This window comes from Melopsittacus undulatus, chromosome 14, assembly GCF_012275295.1.
Source record: "Melopsittacus undulatus isolate bMelUnd1 chromosome 14, bMelUnd1.mat.Z, whole genome shotgun sequence".
Classification (NCBI taxonomy): Eukaryota; Metazoa; Chordata; class Aves; order Psittaciformes; family Psittaculidae; genus Melopsittacus; species Melopsittacus undulatus.
The window spans coordinates 1,150,463-1,171,298 of record NC_047540.1 but is presented as its reverse complement, the minus strand read 5'-3'; the positions used below and the strand labels follow the sequence as shown (position 1 = coordinate 1,171,298).

The window sequence follows — 20,836 nt, the reverse complement described above, 5'->3', positions numbered from 1 at the left end:
GCTTGGATTGAGCCCATGTAATGCCCAAACATGAGGCCTGGAGACACAGAACATATTGACCTCCAAATTTATCCTAGTATTAGAAACGCTTCCATGTGGGGAGATCAGGGGTTGGTCAGCCAGGGGTGCCTGCAGACCACCTCAATGGAGGGTCTCAGCATCACGTCCGGCTCCAGGAGCATCCTCAGGAGGTTCTGTGCCTCCTTGGAGATGCCGAGATGCGCGGGCACCGAGATGCCCCTCTGCTGCCGGTGCAGCATGCGGGGGATGTCGGTGTCATCGAAGGGCAGACGGGCACAGAGCAGGGCGTACAGCACAACCCCCGCACTCCACACATCACCCTTGCGGCTGTCGTGCGGCAGCCCCTGCAGCAGCTCCGGTGCCGCGTAGGCTGTGCTGCCGCAGAAGGTCCAGCTCAGCTCCCGGCGCTCCCGCGGCAGCAGTTTGGCGAAGCCGAAGTCGGTGAGCTTCAATGTGCTGCCCTGCAGCAGCGCGTTCTCGCACTTGAGGTCCCGGTGAGCCACGCCGCGCTCGTGGCAGTACCGGACGGCCTCCGCCAGCTGCCGGAACAGGGCCCTGGCGCGGGGCTCGGGCAGGGGACCCTCCTGCACCAGGAGGTCAAAGAGGTCCCCGTCCTCCGCCAGCTCCATCACCATGCACAGCTTCCCTCCTTCCCACTCCAGCACCTCGTGCACATGGATGATGTTCCTGTGCTGCAGGCGGGTGATGATCTGCAGCTCCCGGGGCAGGAATCTCTGGATAAACTCTGGCAAGAGAAGCATGGAATGAACCAGGTTGGAAAACACCTTCAAGGGCATCAAGTCCAACTGCTGCTCAACTGCTGTCCAGTGGGAAGGGTGGGAGAACTGCTTTCTGCACGGGGGGGGACACAGCATCCGAGGATGGACATTGCCTCTTTGGAGCCCTTTTTGGGGTCACCTCTTACCTTCCTGCCCTTCCTTCTTATCAATTATTTTAATGGCCACTTTCTTGTGGTGCTTTTGGGAAAACGCCTCCTTCACTTTGGAGTACATCCCCTCCCCAATGGTCCTGCCGAGGTGGTAGCCATGGGCGAGCAAAAACCCCTCCATGCCTTCCCTTTGCTCCCTCAGCTCATCCCACAGTGAACTGGAATATCCTGGAGACAGCCCCAGGGCTGTGGAATAGGACAGGACAATGCACAGAGGGGCCCTTAGAACCCCTGGGGTTACCATTGTGATGCAGGTGGGTGCTGCTCAGTGAGGTGGTGGATGCTCAGTGAGGTGGGTGCAGGTTGGGGTGTCCTCATACACAGCCCAGGGGTGCGCAGGCTGATGCTGCGTGGGCCCCATCACTTGCTGCTGTCCCCCAGGCGCTCCCAGGGCCCAGCCATGAGCTCCCAGCGTGTGCTGCAGTTTCGGAGGTTCCCTATGGAGGCCGGAGACTGCGCCAGCTTAGTGGTGCCCCCCGAGGTGCAGGAGCCCCCGGGCCCTGAGCTGTTAGTGGGGAGGTAAGGAGCGGGCAGGATGTGCTGTGGGTGCTCAGGCCCCATTGCCTGCAGCACTGCCTCGGGTTGCTTTGTTGGGTGCGTTGAGCCCATGGGGGGGTGGTTTGGGTTGGAAGGGAGCTTAAAGCTCCTCCAGCTCCAGCCCCAGCCCCTTCCACTGGAGCAGCTGCTCCAAGCCCCTGTGTCCAACCTGGCCTTGAGCACTGCCAGGGATGGGGCAGCCACAGCTTCTCTGGGCACCCTGTGCCAGTGCCTCAGCACCCTCACAGGGAAGAATCCCTTCTTTATATCCAGCCTGAACTTCCCCTGTTTCAGTCTGAACCCATCACCCATGTCCTGTTGCTACAGTCTCTGATGCAGAGCCCCTCTCCAGCATCCTTGTATCCCCCTTCAGACACTGGAAGCTGCTCTGAGGTCTCCATGCAGCTTCTCTTGTCCAGACTGAACAGCCCCAATGTTCTCAGCCTGGCTCCATACAGGAGCTGCTCCAGCCCCTGAGCATCCTCGTGGCCTCCTCTGGCCTTGCTCCAACAGCTCCGTGTCCTTATGCTGAGGACACCAGAACTGCACTCAGTGCTGCAAGTGGGGTCTCATGAGAGCAGAGTGGAGGGGCAGGATCACCTCCATGCCACGGTGTTCCTATGCTGTGCTGTACCATGTTGTACCACTCTGTCCCATGCTGTACCATACTGTCCCATGCTGTCCCAGTCTGTGCCGTGCGGGGCTGCCCCGTGCGCTGCCCCCGGCCTCACTCCGCTCTCTCCCGCAGGCAGCTGCAGCGATGCCCCGGCAGCCACTGCCTGACGCTGCCCCACGTCCCCATTGACGTGTTCATCGCCATGGGCGGCCGCCGCCGGCCCCGCACCTCGTGAGGAGCCAAGGCCGAGCACCGGTCACTGCCTTTGTAATAAAAGCCATGTTCGTGTGCTCCTGTGCTCGGAACCGGCTGCGAGAGTGGGGAGCGGGGGGGAAAGGGGTGGGGGGACCGGGGGGACCGGGGGGACACGGGAGGGACACGAGGGGGACACGGGGGGACCGGGGGGACACGGGAGGGACACGTGGGGGACACGGGAGGGACACGGGAGGGACAGGACATTGATTCCCCGCCCGCCCGCTAGGGGGCACCCGAACGCAGCTCATGCTGCAGGAAGGCGGTGGCCCCGCCCCGCCCGCGCTCTGAGGAGCTTTGTCCCTCCGCGGCCACCGTCCGCGCCCGTCGCCCTCCCTCAGCCGGCGCCGCCATATTGTGGCCGCCGCCGCTCGGGAGCCGCCGCCGCAGGAGCCGCGATGGGTGAGGGCCGGCAGCGGCCGGGGCTCGGGGAGGGGGCTCGGGACAGCGGGGGGGGCCGGGAGCGGGGCCCGGCCCGGCCGGAGCAGTGCGGGCAGCGCCTCCTGGGAGCCCCCGGCACCCAGCACCGGGGCTCCGGCCGCGGCCCCTCAGCGGGCCCGGCTGCGGGGCGCGGAGAGCGGGCCCGGCCGCCGCCGCTGAGTCATCCCGGTACGGCGGGGCCTGCTCGGGAAGGGCGCTCCCAGCCCCGTAGCCGGGCCGCGGGGCGGCTGCTGCGGCCGTTGGCCCCTCGGAGCAGCGCTGCGGTAACGGCTCGGGGTCGGGGAGCGGCGGGTTCGGTGCTTGGGCACCGGCGCTGTTCGTGCTGCGGGCACCGAGGGTAAAGGCTTCAGAGCTGCGGTGGGGGACGGAGCTGCCGCGGTTGGGGCTGCCTTAAAGTGTCCGTGGCGCTGTCAGTCCCCTGCGAGCCGCTGGGCTGGAGTTTAGGGCAGGTTCAAGCCATTCCCCTTGGCCTGTCCCTACATCCCTTGTCCCAAGCCCCTCTCCAGGTTTCCTGCAGCCCCTTTAGGCACTGGAGCTGCTCTCAGGTCTCCCCTTCAGGAGCCTTCTCTTGTCCAGGCTGCCCCAGCCCAGCTTTCAGTGTGGCTCCAGAGCAGGGATGCTCCAGCCCTCACAGCCTCCTCTGCACTCACTCCAACAGCTCCATGTCCCGCTTGTGTTGTTGCCCCCAAAGTGGACACAGGGCTGCAGAGAGCACTCTGAGAGCTACAGATAAGTCATAACTGAGCATTGCCCTTCAAAAAGCACTTTGGTAGCAGCAGCTTTTTCTTATTGCTTTGGATGCAGCCTGAAATTGAAGCTCCCTGCTTAGGGAGGTGTCTTCCTTGAGGCTTCAAGTAGGAAGGCAGGGTTTGAATGGGTGAAGTGGGTGGGAAAGCCAAACCTGTGGCAGGCGTGTTCTGTGTAAAGCAGGGTGAGGATCCTGTGGGGGGTTAAGGTCTTACCAATGTTCACCTCGTCTTTGAACCAGATTTCCCTTCAGAAGCCTTAAAAATGGCCTTTGGGGTGGGATCCTGCAGTGCTCCAGGCCAGGCTGGACAGAGCCTTGGGAGAGGTGGTCTGGTGTGAGGTGTCCTTGCCCATGGCAGGGGCTTGGAGCTGGATGAGCTTTTTCAACCCAAACCCATTCTATGATTTCATCAGGAACTCTTCTTCCATCTTCATCCTGTGCTGTTGCAGGGCAGGTGAGTGGCCACAAGCCTGCTTGTGCCGTGGCTGCAGCACCTCCCATCCACAGCAGCTTGTCAGACTGCATCTGTAGCTTGAGATGTGGCGTCTTGGGGTAGAACAAGGGCCTGGGGGTGACTGTCTGAAAGCTGCTGCTGTTACCTGGAGCTGAGGACTTCCTGCAGAGGAGCTCCCCATCCTTCCCCACCGCTGCTGCTTGGAGCTTGAAGCGAGGTTTACCTGGCAGCAGGGATTGAAAACTCCTCTCAGTGAAGAAGTGACGTTCAAATAATTCAATGCGTAATGGGATCAAGTCGTTGGTTTTGGGCTAAATGGTGGCAGCACAGCCCTGTTACCCCTTGCGTGGTGCAGGCTGAGGGTGTGTGGTGGCTGTAAGCAGTCGTGGTGTTGGTCTTGTCTGCGTTCTTAGCCATGCTCCTGGGTTTGTTCTTCGTTTGCTATGCAAATGCCACGTCTGGATGCCTTTGCAGTGCTCCTGAGCCTGGGGAGCAGTGTGTGATGCTCCCTTCCTCACAAAACCATTGTGGTTGATGAACTGAAGGAGTTATTTGGCTCGTTGGGCTCTGTTTGCTGTGTTCAGGAGAGCAAATATGAACTTTGTAAAGGGGAGCTGGGTCATTACAGGAATGTAATAGTGAAAGTACGAATTCCTGCAGCCTCTCAGCATTAAGCTGTTGTGCTGGCAAGGTCCAGCAGTGGTGGTGGTTTCTGGAGCAAAGCACATGTTGGGAAGGATGAGCTTTTGCTGGACCTTGATAGCCGTCTAATCATCTGTGCCTGTATGTGGTCGGTTTTAACCTGTAACTCTTGTGGGTCGAGTTTGAATTGACTTAGCAGAAGAGCTAATCCCTGCTTAAAGAACTGTAACAAAGGACTCCCTGGCCTTGGGAGACGCTGTTGTACTTGGGAGCCCACTCTTGAGGAAATCTGAATGTCTCAGAGTACATCAGTTGTGTTGAAGAGGACTTGAAGCCCCAAACCTCAGGTATTTGAGGTGTAAAGATCAGGAGGAGGCAGAGTTTAAATTAATCACTTAGGGTGAAATTAATCCCTGTGAGGGTGCTGAGGCGCTGGCACAGGGTGCCCAGAGCAGCTGTGGCTGCCCCATCCCTGGCAGTGCTCAAGGCCAGGTTGGACACAGGGGCTTGGAGCAGCTGCTCCAGTGGAAGGGGTCCCTGCCCGTGGCAGGGGTTGGAGCTGGAGGAGTTTTAAGGTCCCTTCCAACTCAAACCACTCCATGAGCAGGTGAGTTCCTTTGACATGGACAGCCCTGAAGGAATCCTGATCTCAGGAAGGACAAGTGTGCTGTGGGACTGTTGTTTTTCCCCAAAGAGGAATTTTGCCTTTCCCTTCCCCCTCCCCAGCCCCATCCATGGCGCTGCTGCACATTCCAGCAGTGATATCACATCACTGGCGCTGGGGAGCTGAAGCAGAGGGGAGGGAGCCAGTGGTGGCTGCTGCCCCAGCAGCAAACAGCGCTTATCCCCCGGTACAGCACAGCCCGCGGGGCTGGTGGCAGCCTGGGGTTAAGACCACTCTGAAAGAGAACTGCCTCTGCCTGTGCTTCTGTGTTATAAACAGTCCAACAGAGGAGCAGCAGGGCAGACGTGCCAGCATAGCAGCACGAGTGATGGGATGACAGAACTTGGCCACTTTGCCAGCAGTTGGGGTTATTCCAGGGCTGTAAGGGAAAAGCCTTGAATTGCTGCTTGTTTGACAGGACTTCTTGTGGAGCTGTCCTGTAAGCACAAGTGTGTAGCTTCCTTTTCCCTCTGTGGCCTTCCGAGCAAGTGAAGGGTGTTTAACTCCAGATTATCAGTGGCATGTTCAATAGGAGACTGTTCTTGGCTTATTTCTGGTAGCAGTTCAGAGCTGTCTTTTTATCCTGTACAAGTAATTCAACTACTTTTAGGTATTTATACCCAGCTTCATTTAGTCTGTACTTCAGTAGCATGGATTACTTGGGCTTCTTTCTGTGCTTTCAGCTGAACTCACAAAGTTGTCCTGGACGTGCTCCCTCTAGAAGAGAATTCCCCAAAGACATTAAGTCCGTATCTGTCAGGAGGAATCTCTGCTGTGTTGTAAAGCAGGTGCTTGAGCTCTTAAGAGCTGACTGAAGACACGTCCATGGAGTGCTGTAAAATGCATTGCGCAGCTGAGTTTGGGAGGGGTCCTGTAGGAATATGTCTTCAGCTCTGAGCCTGGTCAAGCAGGGAGGCAGGAGGCTCCTCTGGGTTTGCAGGTAAGTGTATGGAAGGGTAGAAAAAACCCAGAGGACAGAGTCAGTAACCTTTGCCAAATGAAACTTAGGAGTTTGCTGGATGTGTTTTGCTACTGCTTGTCCCATTTAGATGGGGTTTAATTGTAGCTGTCCCAGTTTATACCATCAGAGGGAAAGTTGGCTTGGAAGGAGCCTTTGGAGGATCTGCCCCACCTGGGAAGCTTTGAAATGTACCCAGTGGAAATGTGGGTGCTGATGGGGTTCATCCCTTCTCCCCTCCAAATGCAGAGCTGCTGCCTTCCTGGCTGGTGACGCTGTGCTGTGGGTATGTGTCTCATGTCTAGCACCAGAACTGTACCAGATGCAAAGATTCCCTTTGGGAAAAGGGGGTTTGCCTTAAAAAAGGCTTTGTCAGATGTGTCAGTTCTGTTTCTCTGCCTTGTCACTTCAATCTGACTCAGCAGCTCGGGTCCTGATTTAGACCTGCAGTGACTCAGCTCGGAGGCTTTTAGCAGCAGCTGAGGAAATGTTTGGAATAAATGCTCTCTGTAATGCAGAGAACTGGGAAGAGCATCCTCTGGAAAGGAGCAGGGATCGGTTTCTGATACAGTAACATCAAGAAGCTGTTACAGTCTTGGTGTGGCAGGATGACCCTGGAATTCCAGTTTGTGGCTGAGCTGCTGTAGCTTGTGCTGGCTTTTGCACAGGCTTTGAGAGCCAGACTTTCACACTGGTGTTCATTCCTTTTAATGGTGAATACCTTCTCATCATTCAGTACATAAGGATGAGCCTGTGTCCTGGGTTCAGCTGCAGCAGTCATTATCTCCTTAGTAGCTGGGGCAGGAGTGTGGTTTTGACTTCAGCCTGAGAACAAGGCTGATAATACACCAGTGCTTTGAGTTGTTTACCCCAATCAAGGACTTCTCAGTCTCATGCTCTGCCAGTGAGCAGGGATGATTCCAAAGGTGTTTAGCATTAAGCAGTTGTTGGTGTGGGGACTCTGTACCAAAGGTGGGCTGTGTGCTGGGAGGCATTGCACTGATTGTGGCTTTAAACCCCCCCTCAGGCAACCATTCTCTCTGGGGAAACTGAGACTAAGGAAGTTGACTGGTTTCAGGTGGACTTTTAGGTTTTGAGGATGGAGCAAACAGGCTTCTTTTGGAAGTTATCAAGCTGTGTTTTAACTTCTCGATGCTCAGCAGCCCTGGAAGGTGTATCAGTGTTTGGTTTACATCTGTGTTTAGCACAGACCTGGAAGGCAAATTGCTTTGTGCTCTGAAGTGGCCTTAGCAGATCATTGCAGCTACTGGTTAATAGTGAGCAGAGTCCCTTGGCTAACACTGGCCTTGTCTCTCTGACTCGGGATGATGGAGCTGCAGCTGCACTCGTGGTGCTACTTTAGTCTTAGTCCTTGTTTGTGGCAGCAGGGGCTTCCTCAGCTGTCAGTGAACTGAGTTACACACTCTGCTCGTGTGTGTCACCCTGCAGAGCCACTCACAGAGCTGAGAAGTAAAAGGTAATGCCTCTGACACTCAGTCCACGGCCCCGAGTTTCCCAACTGCTGCTGTTTTCCTCAGGGCAGAGCAGTCCCTCTGAGCCAGGAGCTGCAGAGCCAGGGTTACCTCGTGTTCCATGTTCAGGACATGGAAATTACTCTTTCTATGTGCAGACTGGTAACCCTTAGATCTGTTCAACTGCCTGAGGCCAGCGGATTCCTACAGAACTGATGTTTTGTCCATGCTCTGAGAGCACCATTTTAAATGGAATCAATCTTGCAGGTCTAAAGTTGACTGTTTCCTGGTGTGATCTCTGGGAGGTTTTGGTGCAGACAGCAGGTTCTCAAGTGTTCTTGGTATTTGGAAACTGAAAACCCTTGCAGATGTGTGGAGCTCTTTGCTTTGCAGAAGGAGCTGGGGGAAAGCTCTGCAGGCTCAAGTCTTTAAACACCTTTTAAACAAGCTTTGACCTCTGCAGGTTTTTGTTCTGCCCAAGAAAGGTGAATTGGGTGGAAGAGGTTGAGGTGAGGGTGGTGATGCACACTGAGCCCCTCCATAACCACTGCTCAAGGATGGCAGTAACCTGCTGAGGAAGCATGGATGCTTCAGAGGGACTTGCAGTAGTCACTTCTAACTGCCCAGTGAAAAGGGAACAGGTAGAGGTTGTGCTTTGGTTCCAGGGTAATCCAAGGGATGCAGAATGTGGAGCAAACCAGGTTCCTAGGAAACAAGGCTGCCTCTTGCAGCTGGAAGGAGTGAAGCAGGAGCAAGGGCCTGAACTGACTATTAACCCTGGTGGTGAAAGTGCCTCATTCTAACCCTGTCCTAATTCCTGATGGTTTTCCTTTTCTAATAACATATCCATGATATTCCAGTAGGGGTTTCCCTTTAGTATAACAGGGAAATCTGGAGCCTTAAACTGCAAGGTGGGGAGCGTGCTCTGAGACCTCCCAGTGTGTTGGGGTGTGCTCAGCCCCGTGGGGTTGTGCAAGTTCGGAGGCAGCTGAGCTGTCATGTGTTGCTTTGCTATTTATATGACTAACTGCTTGGTAATCCAGCATATGGCATTAACTCCTTGAAGCACTTTTCCCTCCTCCTTGTCTTCAAAACTACCTTTTTAATTGGAGCCTTCAGCTTTCCAAAGGGAGGGAACGAATTTGTCTTTGTTTGGGATTCTGTTGGAATCCTCAGAAGGAAGCCCAGGAACACTCACTCTTTTGTGTGGCTGATGAGGGCAGCAATGGGGCTACACTGAGGTAACACTGGTTCTTAAATAGATCTTCTGCATTCACATCCATATACAGATGCCACACCTTGCTACCATCAGATCAGATAGAACCCCCCTAAAGCCTGAGGGGGTTTTAAAAGCCTTTTCTATGTTCTGAATTCGCTGATTTTCAGTTAATAATCAATTCTTCAGTCTTAGAAGCATAGAATAGTTTGGGTTAGAAAGGATATTAAGATCATCCAGTTCCAACCCCCCTGCCATGGGCAGGAACACCACACACTGAACCAAGCCACCCAAGGCTTTGTGCAACCTGGACCAGTCTTGCTGTACAATGCTGCTGAAAGGAGGGATAGAGAAGTAGGAATGGTTGCATAGTTCCTATGATCTTCAGTCTCTGCTCTGCCATGTAAAGAAAGTGCTGCCAAATACCTTTAGGAACAGGCCTCTGAAATCCTGAACTTGTGAGAGGTGAACTCAAGGAGAAGATGAATGGTTTAACAGTGAGGCTGTTGTGAGGCAGAGTGCAGTGTTGAGTGTGGTGTCAGCAGGTTTCTTGCCTTGGTTTTATGGAGGACAGGCCTTATAAAATGGGGTGTTTAGGGACTAAAGGTAGATTTCTGTAAGGCTCCAGATCTTGCAGGACTTCCTGTAACTTGGTTACTTCACCCCTATGGTCAGGTTTGAGGCTCTGTGCTTCTTCCTTAGTGGTGCTCAGCCTGATGGACTCCCTCTTTCCTACAGCCTCTGGCCACTGTTACTGACGAAGGCTCTAACTCTGGACAGGGTCAGTGCTGTGTGCCAGGGACCTGCATCTCTTACAGTGGAAGTGACCAGAGGAGCTTGGAGTTTGGGGTTTTTCTCTCTTGCTTTTCAGAGGACTTTGCTCTTGCTGCTTTGGGAAGAGAATCCCCTCCTAGCAAGATGCTGTGAAATCACCTGCCTGTTCCCCACAGTGCTTGCTGCCTCTTTAGCTGGTTTGGGGAAATCCTACAACTGAAAGTATTTTGTATCCTCTCCTGTCAAAACACGAATATTCCCAGTTTCCTCTTCGATAGCACTGAACCCTTGGCTGTTTGTGTGTTGTATGTATGTGTGTGTGTGTCTTCTCGTAGTGCTCCTAGCAGGAGGGCAGTAAGGTCTGAACCATCCCCAGCTGACCTTGGAGCTGCTCCAGAAGGGCTGGAGGCAGTTGATAAGTCAGACTGAAGCTTTCTGTAAGCAACGTGGCTGAGGAGTGCCTGAAACTGGAAGGAGAAGGGGAAGGAGATAGCACTGCAAACCTTCCCAAGGCACTTCTTCCACCTGCTCTCAGCAGCTGGATGGAAGCAGATACTGGTGTCCAGCAGAGCTCTGGAGGAGAGGAAGTTGGTCTTGGGGTTGATTTGCACTCTGATATTGTGTATTGTGATTGCTCCTCTGTGTCCTGAAAAAGGCATGGATGTTAAGCAAATAGCTGCATTGTAAATGGGAGAAAGGGAGAGTTTGGAGAGGGGCAAGAAGGAGTAGACATGGGCAGGGCAGCTGGGTGCAGCTGGGGAGTTGATATCCCTCTGTCCTCAGGTTTCTGCTTGGCCCTGCTTGCCTTTCCCTGTGCCAAATAGTGGAGTGTCACTTCCCTGACTGGGAGGCACATTTACAGTCACCAAGAAGTGCTGCATGAGGCAGATATGAACCAGCAAAATACATAGGGCAGGTACTGAGCACTGGCAGTACCTGGTGGGACAGACATGGCCTGTCCGTGGCATGCAGCCCTGCTCTCTACAAGCTCTGTTACCATTGTTATAGCTTCAAGGCCACAGTTTGCCTGGGAGCCCTCTTGGCTTTTTGCTGTGTGTACATGGTGAGCACAGTCTGGGGAAGAAAGTCGAGGTGTGGTTTATGCCATGATGATACAAGGGAAGGAATTTCTGCTTAAAACCAAAGTGGAATTTAGTTGTGCACCCCCTGAGGACAGTGAAGCCGTTTGAATGGGAGCCTTTCACGTGGGTAATGTGCCTAATACTATCCAATTGGGGCTGGGCTCCTTTTGGAACCTCCTAGAAACTTCCTAACCCTCTTGCCATAGCAGCCTATGACATGAGCTAAGGTCGGGATCACATCCTAAGTCTGATCTGGCTATTTCATGCTGCTTCACATGCCCGGGCTACCTTGTTGGCAAGGCTGTGTGGGTGATGGAGCAGAGAGCTGAGGTAGGCGATGTCTTCTCCTCCCAGAGACCATGGCGAGCCCTGCCAAGGACAACTATCGAATGAAGAGTTACAAGAACAAAGCCCTAAACCCCGAGGAAATGCGCCGGCGAAGAGAAGAGGAAGGAATTCAACTGCGCAAACAGAAACGAGAGCAACAGGTAACTGTCACCTTGAGTAGCTTGTGTACAGCCTTAACACACCCAGGATTGTGCTGCTGCCTAACTGGAATCTTCAAGGATCTGTGCATTAAGGTTCGTTGGCAGTCCTCTTATTTTTCCTGTTCTAACCAACAGCTTGCTTTTCTCTTTGTCTTCATACCCGGTGCAGAGCACACAGCTCTTATCCAGAGCTTTCCAAGCACTTTTTCCTTGGGGTGTTGGAGGTTTTTGTTCACAGATCCTTGTTGGTAAAGGGGTGTTTGGATTAGCTGGCGAATGGGACTCTTTCCTTGAAGCAGGAAGCACAAGTGGGAGTATGGGCTGCACATAGTAATTGTGAGCTGTGATTTTCTTTTTGCCTTGGAGGTCTATGAACCTAAGAGGTGCTGTGTGGCTCAGACTGTTTGCTCTATCAGTGCATCACCTACCAGCTGCCTTCTCCCTGGTTTCCCTCACTTGTTAAGTCCAATTCTGCACTTGCAGACCAGTGTCTGAGGCATGTTTTGGCATGGCTTAGCATGTTGTATTACTGGGGTTTGGTGCCAAACTAGGCTTTAGAGGGCAGAGCTGTTATTAATGACTGCTTCTCTATTCAGGTTGGGCTCAGCCTAGCTGAGAGTATCTTGTCTGAGGAACAAGAATATCTAGTTATGAAGACTATACGTCATTGCTTTCTAATAATGCCTCCTGTGTTTTGGTCCTCCCCAGCTCTTTAAAAGAAGAAATGTGGAACTGATCAATGAAGATGCCTCCATGTTCGATAGTCTCCTTGTGGATTCCTACGTCAGTTCCACCACATGTGGGGTAGGTGCCTTATTGTGATCATACCCGTGAATAGATTTAACAGTGGGGACAGCAGAGAGCTGACAAACTTGAGAGGTTTTTGCTTTCTCACTTCTGAGAACGTTGCAAGTATTACTCCAGTGAACTGGAAGTAAATAATGTGCTGAGATCTCCAATTTGTATCTTTGGATTACTGGCTAAGCCCAAGATTGTGGTAGCCTGTCAGGACTGTGATGCCTTAGTGTGAAATGGAACCCTTGTTCTGTCTCCTTTGCATGCTTTCAGGAGGGAGTGATCACAAGAGAGATGGTAGAGATGCTTTTCTCAGATGACCCCGACCTACAGCTAGCAACCACTCAGAAATTCAGGAAGTTACTCTCCAAAGGTAAAAATAACTCCTTCCTGCCATCAGCTCTGATGTAACCTGTCTTCTACAAGCATTTGTGTTCATGTATTGCTGGACAGAAGCTTAGTAGCTTTGAGCTTGTGAGGGAAGAAAGCTGGAATCTGGTACATTGTAATGGTTTCTGGTTGTATGAATTACACAGGAAGTGACTGTGGAGAGCTGTCCTGCTGGGTTTGGTACAGGTTGGGATCATTCAGTTCACTGACAGCTCAGCCCCTGTTAGACCTGTGTGCTCTTTTGACACTGTTCTGCTGTTTCAGAGCCGAATCCTCCAATCGATGAAGTGATAAACACTCAAGGAGTGGTGGACAGATTTGTGGAATTCCTGAAGAGGAGTGAGAACTGCACACTACAGGTAAAGGAGATGCTGCTGGAGAATCATCATGGATGGCATGGAGCTGTGGAACCTTCACAGCTCAGCAACCCAAACCCACAGGGGCTGCCAGGGAAAAGTGGTGTCTTGAACCTGAAAGGTGGAGGTTGTGTGATGGATGGGAGAAGGCAAAGGGAGCCTGTAGTGCTTAGGCAAGAAATGAAATGATAAGTGGCTCTGAATTGAATTCTTGGAAGAATGTTGGCAAAAATACCATAGTTGAGCTGCAGCAGAAGGGAATTTGGCCTCCCTGACTTTGCTGGGAGCTAGTGGAGTCATGGAACATGTGTGTGTAGGAAGAAATTGTGTGAGGAGAAGCCTTTGTTGGAGGCTGTTAAGGACAGGTGTAGAGTCTATTAGGAAAGGGCTTGGGTAGAGCTGATGCTGCCATGGGGCAGAGGGATGGAAGTGATCTGCTCCATGTGTGCTTGTGCACTGTGGGTCTGCACCTTTCTCGCTGGAAGATGGTTGAATGGATGCAATGATGAGGTGTGACTGGTGATGTCTTCTGCCTCCTGCTCTCCTGTCTATCCTTAGAGCCTCCAAGAAGGCATTTAGCAGATGTGGCTCTTTGTTGCTCAGGAAAGTAAAATCCTTTCCTTCAAATACAGAGCTGTTGGGATATGGTTTTTCTCTCACAGCCTTTGTAGTAGAAGTCAAAAGAATTATAGCCCAAACTTGCTGGCAAATAGTTTGCTAAATCAGGATTATTTTAGTCACCCCCTGTCGCTTCTTTGGTTGTTCCAGTTCGAAGCAGCGTGGGCACTGACGAACATTGCATCAGGAACTTCCCAACAAACAAAAATAGTCATTGAAGCTGGAGCAGTTCCTATATTTATAGAGCTGCTAAACTCTGACTTTGAGGATGTACAAGAACAGGTAAGGTTCACTTCTTACTTTGGGGTTAGGGAGAGAACCACAGTGGGTTTGCCTATGATGAAAATGTGGTGTTAAAGCTGCGTGGCCAGTGTCTAACAACTGGCTTCAGTTCCAGCTTGCCTGGAATTACAGGGAAATGCTTTCTTAGCACACTGCCCTCCTCTTCCTCTGTTCAGAGACTGTGTGAATCCTAAAACTGTTGCTGTTTCCTTTCAGGCTGTCTGGGCATTGGGGAACATTGCTGGAGACAGCTCTCTGTGTAGAGATTATGTCCTTAACTGCGCTATTCTTCCTCCCTTATTAATGTGAGTAGCCATGAATACTTGCCAATCCAGTTCCTGATGTCCCAGTGCCCTACAGCAGAGCCGTATTTGCGCTGGGTGAATAGATTCCCTAGCAATTCACGGTGGTGATTGCTGGGAATCAAACCATTGGTACCAGTTAAACCAGCCGTTCAGACAAGTATCTGATACTGGGTGGGACTTGGTAGTTAACATGCCTTCTCACAAACCCTTACACTGTGCTCAGGCTGAAGCTGGTGCTGTGCAGTGTGCTTGTCTTTCTGGAGTCACAGTGCTCACTGTGTGTCCCTCCAGATGCCTGCTCTTTGTGCTTACACTGGATTTCAGGTGCTTGTCCGAGTGGGCTCCTCTAGGGCTGACAACAGGGAGCAGGTCTTTGTACCCACCTCCGCTCTGCAGCTTCTGAGCATGGTGCATGCCCACCAGAGCCAGGGCTGTCTGTCAGACACGTGCTTTCACTGCTCTGGAAGGAATGAATCTTTATCCTGTCCTTGGCAAACTGCTGCTTTATCACAATGGATCGTTGCACTGCTCCTTCTGTCAGTCACCTGGCAGCAGTGGCTGCTGACAAGTCCTCAGCCCACAGGACTTGCTGTCCTCATTAGGGCAGAATGACAGCAGTTTGTGTCCTCTAGTGAGGACCATCTGACCTCAGACAGGGTGTGAACAGCTGCCTGGGCTGAGTTTGAACCTGGAACTGCAATTCAACTAACTTGCCCTTCCTCCTGTGACTTGTCTAATGTGGAACTTGCCTTCTTGACCCACATCCCTTGTTGTTGGTAGCAATAAAAGCTCTTTATCCTAAGAAGGATTTGCATGTCACTTCTCTTGTTGCTTATGGAGAGGCTCAAGGGGCACACAGCATGGCTTGACCTGCAGCAAGTGGAATAGTGGTTCAACTTCCTTAAAATCATACTGGTTCTTTTCCTCTTGATTCCTTTGCTGGCTTCCACATCAAGGATGATAATTCCTGGTACTTGTCTCTTTAGGCTCCTTACGAAGTCCACCAGGTTGACAATGACACGAAATGCTGTCTGGGCCTTGTCAAACTTGTGCAGAGGAAAGAGTCCACCACCTGAATTTGATAAGGTGAGAGGAAATGCCTTGTTGGCAGAGAGGTGATGGGGAGACACCCAGTGTCCATGGTTGTCTCACTTCTTTTTGACTCCTGGCCTTCTCTAAGTCATGATGGGAGGGAACAGGGTGAGGTTCTCCCTGCTGAGACTCATCCTGCTGCTCAGCAGGTGCTTATGTACCCATTCATTTTCTGCCCAGCTCCAGTGGCAGCCCATCAGCTGGACCCCTAAAGGAAGGGGCAAGCACGGGCTTCCCTGTGAGGCAGCCTGTGCTGTGGGCTTCCCTACGCCTGGAATGTTGAGACGTCACTCAAATTGTGACTGAAAACTTGATTCCAAGACCTTTAAATGCTACAAAACAGGACTCGAGCTGTGGGAGCTTTTGTCTCCCCCTTTCCTGGTGTGCTGCCGGCACTAACAGAAGGGTCTGCTGCCTTTTCAGCTGTCACATCCTTCTTTGGTAGAAGAAAACCATTCAGATCAATGATTTCACCCTCAAAGGCTGAGAGCTGACTGTTCAGATTCCATCCCTCACCTTGGGATGAAATCTCAATGGAGTGTCATATAAAATCACTTATAAATGATCAAAGTACTCAGAGGTGGGACTGTTGGTGGTTGCTGCTCTGAATACGGAGCTATTTGGGGTTATCAAGAATAAGAACTGGAGCAGTGCTGTTCCACAAGGTGTGTAAGGAGCTTCCAAATGGTAGCCTGCACGGTAGCACTTATCCCAGGAGTCCAGCCTTGGTCCTAGAGGAAGGGATGTAATTTCACTTTAGCAATAACGCTGCTGAAGTAACTTCAGACCCTGATTATAAGGTGTGTGAACCAACAAGGACTCTAGGGGAGGAAATAGTGGCCATCCAACACTTGTCTTGGCAGTCAGCACAACCATGTGGTGCTTTATGTGCAGACGTGGTGGTCCTGGCCACAGTGTGACTAACCTGGGGTGGTGGCTGTTGTTGTAGGTGTCTCCCTGCCTGCCAGTGTTGTCCCGGTTGTTGTTCAACAGTGACTCTGACCTGCTGGCAGATGCCTGCTGGGCTCTTTCCTACTTATCAGATGGTCCCAATGAGAAAATCCAAGCAGTTATTGACTCGGGAGTGTGTCGGCGACTGGTGGAGCTCTTAATGTGAGTATCTTGTCTTGGTGCTTCAGCCCGGTGAGACTGGGAAGCGTGTGCCTGAACCTCGGTTCATGTCAAAGCCCATCAGAGCACCCTTCACACCTCTGTGTGCATAGGATCCAGGTAGTGGGTTCTACAGCTGACTTCAGAGCAGTGATGGCATAGGAGGGTCTGAAACAGGTTGAGAGCTGTAGTTTCCTGTCTTTTCTTTCTGGGAGAAGCTGGGCTCCTCCTGTGAGTTGGGATAAGCTTGCTAAAGAGAGGTTGGAATGATGCTTCTAACATGTGACAGAGGACTGCAGTGTGTCTTGTGCTCTCAACCTTCAAACATGCTTATGGAAGCCTGGTTCCTAGGCAGATCCACAGGTGGCAAAAGAGTGTCTACCAAAAATCGGCTTGGCCCTGATACCTATATGGGAACTTGGATAAAATGTTGGAATGAGCCTCTAGCACCTTCAGAACTGGGAGATACTTGCTTCCAAAATTCTCCTGAAGGAGTCTGGGTGTTCTCATTGGGTTAACAACATCTTTTGGTCAGGACAGGGAGGTATGTAAGAGGTGGGATCTGTAACTGAGCTGTCTGAAGATGATGGAGTTAGGATGAAAATCCCTGTTCTGTGACTTCGTTTTTAATGTCAGTATTACTGTGTGCTAGGGGGAGGAATTGTAAGCAAACAGTGCAGATGAGTTGCTGGGGAGAGACTCTTCTGCCTGTGTGTGATCTGATAGGCTTGGCTTTGTCCTTGTGCTGTTTCTCCTGCAGGCACAACGACTACAAAGTGGCCTCTCCAGCACTGCGAGCAGTGGGTAACATCGTGACGGGGGATGACATCCAGACCCAGGTGAGGGAAGTGCCTGTCTCCCAGGGAATGCTGAGGCTCATCTTGCTCTCCCGCAGATGTTGGAGTGCCTGCTTCATTTAGTGCCCAGCTCCAGCTCTGGACCTGACACTGATGATCTCACTTCTGCTTTCTTTCTCCAAAGGTGATTCTGAACTGTTCAGCCCTGCCTTGTCTCCTTCACTTATTAAGTAGTCCCAAGGAATCAATCAGGAAAGAAGCCTGCTGGACTATATCCAACATCACAGCAGGAAACAGAGCGCAGATACAGGTAGGGTCTTCTCCAGCCTGCCTGCAGTGAACCTCAATTCCAAGCTCAGCATTAAGGATTCTCAGCTTTTTTCCCTGGCAGTCAGAGGCTGGGTCTGTTCCCATCTCTCATTCTGCAGTAATGTGCAAGTTTGCTGCTCCCAGCCATCTGCCAATGGAGCTAAGAAAACCTTTTAATGGTACCAACAAAGGCTGGCCTGAAATGAGTGCCATAGGTTGGATCATTGGAGCAGGAGCAGATACAGCCCCTGCTCTGATACATCTCCCTGCTCTGTTAGAGGTACCCCTTTGAAAAGCTGGAGCTCGTTGAGTTGTAATTTATCCTTTTCATGCCCTACATAAAGGCAGATGAGTGATGGGAGCACTGCTGCAGTATTGCTGCAGGAATAGGGGGTTGTCTGCTGTGGGCTGGTTGTGGGATCGACTGTCTTGTGTTAATAGGATTTGGCTGAGGAATTGCTGAAGAGCACAGCTTGCAAAGTTCTTTTGCATTGGCAAATGGAGGTGGAGGTTTCTCTCACGTTGCCAGCTCAAACCCTTCTTGCTGCTCTCTCCCCAGGCAGTCATAGATGCAAACATCTTCCCAGTCCTGATAGAGATCTTGCAGAAAGCAGAATTCCGCACGAGGAAGGAGGCAGCATGGGCTATCACCAATGCAACGTCAGGAGGAACCCCTGAGCAGATCAGGTATTCCCTCTGGCTCCTCTTAGGGGACAGCTGTCAATGAATGGAAGCTTTGTCTTTGTGGGAACTGTGGGACAAGGACAAGGGAGTGATGTGGAGAAGCTCTGGGAGGGTACCTGGGGCAGAGCTGTAGCTGGTTCATGCCCTGAGCTGGGAACTGCAGCTTCCTTCTGAACCAGGAGAAGCAAATCCAATGTGCTTCCCTCTCCCTCTTCAGGGAGCTCAGACCAGGCTGAATGTCCAAACCTGATGACAGATTAAATTCCACATCCTGAGCAGTGTGTGTTGCCTGTGCTCTCTCTTCAGATACTTGGTAAACTTGGGTTGTATCAAGCCTCTTTGTGACCTGCTGACTGTCATGGACTCCAAGATTGTCCAGGTGGCCTTGAACGGACTGGAGAACATCCTGAGGCTTGGAGAGCAGGAAGCCAACCAAAGTGGGACAGGCATCAACCCATACTGCAGCCTGATTGAGGAGGCCTATGGTAGGTTGTGGCCTTGTTGGCTTTGAGCACCAAAAGGTGTCTGTTAGTTCTGTTGTTGCTTTTCTGCTGTGCTAAAGGATTTAGTGTACCCCAAACTAGCCAAGATTTGTGCCAGTGGTGCCTTTAGACTCTTAGGATTTGGGCATAGGACAAAATACTTGGAAATTAAAACTAGCCTACTTCTGGACTATGCTTCCTAGACCTGCAGCCGAGCTGATAATTGTGGCTTGTAGCAGAATTAATCAGAAATAAGCTGAGCTAAGTAAAAAGTGACACTTTTGGGTCTAAAATTGCTCTAACTGGACCCAGTTACACACGGTGGATGTAACATGGAAATCCAGAGAGGCTTCACTTTTCCCTGGAGCACCTTAATTTGGTGGGTTTAATTAGGACAGGGCAAGCTGCTGCTGCCCTTCTGCTGGAGGCTACTGGGGCAAGCGCTGCTTCCTTCCCCTCCGTACCCCCAGCAGCTACCAACCTGCTTGTGCCACTTGGTTTAACCTCACTGAAATGTGGGTTTGTCCCCAGCAGAGCTGGGGGTGCAGCTGCTTTAGCTGTGTCAGCAAAACAGGCTATTGAAGAGACATGAATGCTGCCTGACAGGAAAGCCACAAGCAGCTCTGGAATAGCTTTAGATGCCGGTGCTTCTCACCAACCCTAAATGTAATGCAGGCAGAGGTCTTGCAGCGAACAGGGGAAGGGTGGAGGATGGATGTGGGGTTGCAAATACCAGGGTCCCCTCATTTCATCACGTTCCATTTCTCTTTCCCTCCAAGGTTTGGATAAGATAGAGTTCCTACAGAGCCATGAGAACCAAGAGATCTACCAGAAGGCCTTTGACCTGATTGAGCACTACTTTGGAGTAGAGGATGACTCTGCTTTGGCTCCCCAGGTAGATGAGAACCAGCAGCAATTCATCTTCCAGCAGTCTGAAGCCCCCATGGAAGGTTTCCAGCTATAATGTGCCCGGGGCAGGGAACAGAACACCACAAACTTGCTGGAAAGCAACCGAGAGCAGCTGATCATCCCATCCCCTTCTTGCACACGCGGGAGGCCAAGCACCCACTCCACCTTTAGGAAGCAATTCTTCCTTCAACCAGCTACACCAGTGCTTTGCCAGGACGGAGAGAAGGGGATGTTCTTACACTTCTTTTTCTTTTTGCTGCTGCATCCATGTCTTTAAAGCAGGCATCTGGGTGGAGGAAGGACACGGAGGTGGCAACTGCACCTCTGGGTTTGGGTTATTATTTTTCCCCTTTGTGGTGATCTCTTCCCAAATGTCACTTCTTAACTCGGGTACTTAACTGAGATGGCAGCGCTGGGTCGGGTAAGAACAAGTAGCAGTAAGTGTTCTGACAGAGGTAATTCTGCAAGCCCTGGGTTGAGCTATTTAATGATTTATTTTTCCCTTTTTTTTGCACATGTTACTCTTTATTAAAGACTCTAATTTGCCAAGAGCAAAGTTTAGCCCTGGCCTTTCTGCGCCCCTCCATCAGCAGACCCGAAATACACTGTAAATGGACAGAGAAATGGGAAGTTGTCCCACTCTGGGGAAGAGGTTTTTGGGGGAAGGCTCCTTCCCTTGGCACAGAGCATTGCATTTGGGTGCTTTGTTTCTTGAAGAACTACTTGTACCATTCACAAGGAGAGAAAAGAAGCAACAGGATCCCTAGTGATGGTAACAGTGAGGAGGGGTGGGAATGTTGGGATGGGGAAGCAGAGGCTGTGTTTGCATTGCTGCTGCTGCCTCAAGCCCCGGGCCTGTGGCCACGGTGAGCGCCCACCTGCAGCTTGACTTGGAATCTATGTTTTTCCATGAGAACGCGTTTTGAGTCGTGGGTTTTCCTTCTGGATCATCAGAGGATGGGGAGAAGAAGAGGGGGGAGGGGGTGGTGCTTCCCGTTCCCAACTGTGCCTCATGCTCGTAGGTATTTCGTGTCTATTCAACCAAACCAAGGCAAATCTCTGTATGTTCTCTATTACATAGAGGTGAATCTTTCCGGACCGGGGCTGCAGCGCTAACGCTCCGTTACCCGTTGCCGTGATTCACGTTAACGGAGCCCCGTGGGGCAGGAGCAACGGGCCCGAGCGCTCCGGCTCCTGCTCCTCCGCTCCCTCCCGCACTGGGTGAGCCCCGGGAGCTCCTCAGCCTCCCCCCGGCCCGCACTGACCGGTACCGGAGCGCAGCACCCCGCGGCACCGGGGGCGGGGCCGCCGCGGGGCACTATGGGAGCTGTAGGCAGCAGGGACCGGACCCCCCCCCTCCGCGAGGGGCATGCTGGGAGTTGTAGTCCATAGG

The 20,836-nt window shown here is 52.1% G+C and overlaps 2 protein-coding genes across 3 annotated transcripts; one reads left to right on the top strand and one right to left on the bottom strand.

Annotated features, from left to right (window-relative positions):
• Positions 1–104: 104 nt before the first annotated feature.
• TSSK3 (testis specific serine kinase 3) lies at positions 105–1,091 on the bottom strand. The gene is made up of 2 exons (XM_034069144.1): positions 947–1,091; positions 105–766 (listed from the first exon to the last, which is right to left on the bottom strand). Exons 1-2 carry the CDS (start codon positions 1,089–1,091, stop codon positions 105–107), a joined length of 807 nt encoding a protein of 268 aa, XP_033925035.1.
• A 1,604-nt stretch (positions 1,092–2,695) lies between these two features.
• KPNA6 (karyopherin subunit alpha 6) lies at positions 2,696–19,994 on the top strand. 2 transcript variants are annotated; one of them, XM_034069132.1, is made up of 14 exons: positions 2,696–2,777; positions 11,181–11,314; positions 12,023–12,118; positions 12,383–12,482; positions 12,764–12,858; positions 13,624–13,755; positions 13,972–14,060; positions 15,047–15,146; positions 16,102–16,265; positions 17,023–17,101; positions 17,244–17,369; positions 17,928–18,055; positions 18,359–18,537; positions 19,314–19,994. In XM_034069132.1, exons 1-14 carry the CDS (start codon positions 2,774–2,776, stop codon positions 19,496–19,498), a joined length of 1,611 nt encoding a protein of 536 aa, XP_033925023.1. In that variant the 5' UTR covers positions 2,696–2,773; the 3' UTR covers positions 19,499–19,994. The 2 variants fall into 2 exon arrangements, with proteins under 2 accessions (XP_033925023.1, XP_033925022.1); XM_034069131.1 differs by having other exon boundaries at positions 11,181–11,407.
• The last annotated feature ends 842 nt before the right edge of the window (positions 19,995–20,836 follow it).

Excerpts from the sequence above, each read along its gene's own strand:
- KPNA6 (XM_034069131.1), top strand. Across the intron at positions 11,408-12,022 it reads TCAAGGATCTGTGCATTAAG|CTCTTTAAAAGAAGAAATGT; the intron begins GTTCGTTGGCAG and ends GGTCCTCCCCAG. Across the intron at positions 12,483-12,763 it reads CAGGAAGTTACTCTCCAAAG|AGCCGAATCCTCCAATCGAT; the intron begins GTAAAAATAACT and ends CTGCTGTTTCAG.
- TSSK3 (XM_034069144.1), bottom strand. The coding sequence starts at position 1,091 with ATGGAGGGGTTTTTGCTCGCCCATGGCTACCACCTCGGCAGGACCATT. Across the intron at positions 767-946 it reads TAAGAAGGAAGGGCAGGAAG|AGTTTATCCAGAGATTCCTG; the intron begins GTAAGAGGTGAC and ends TTCTCTTGCCAG.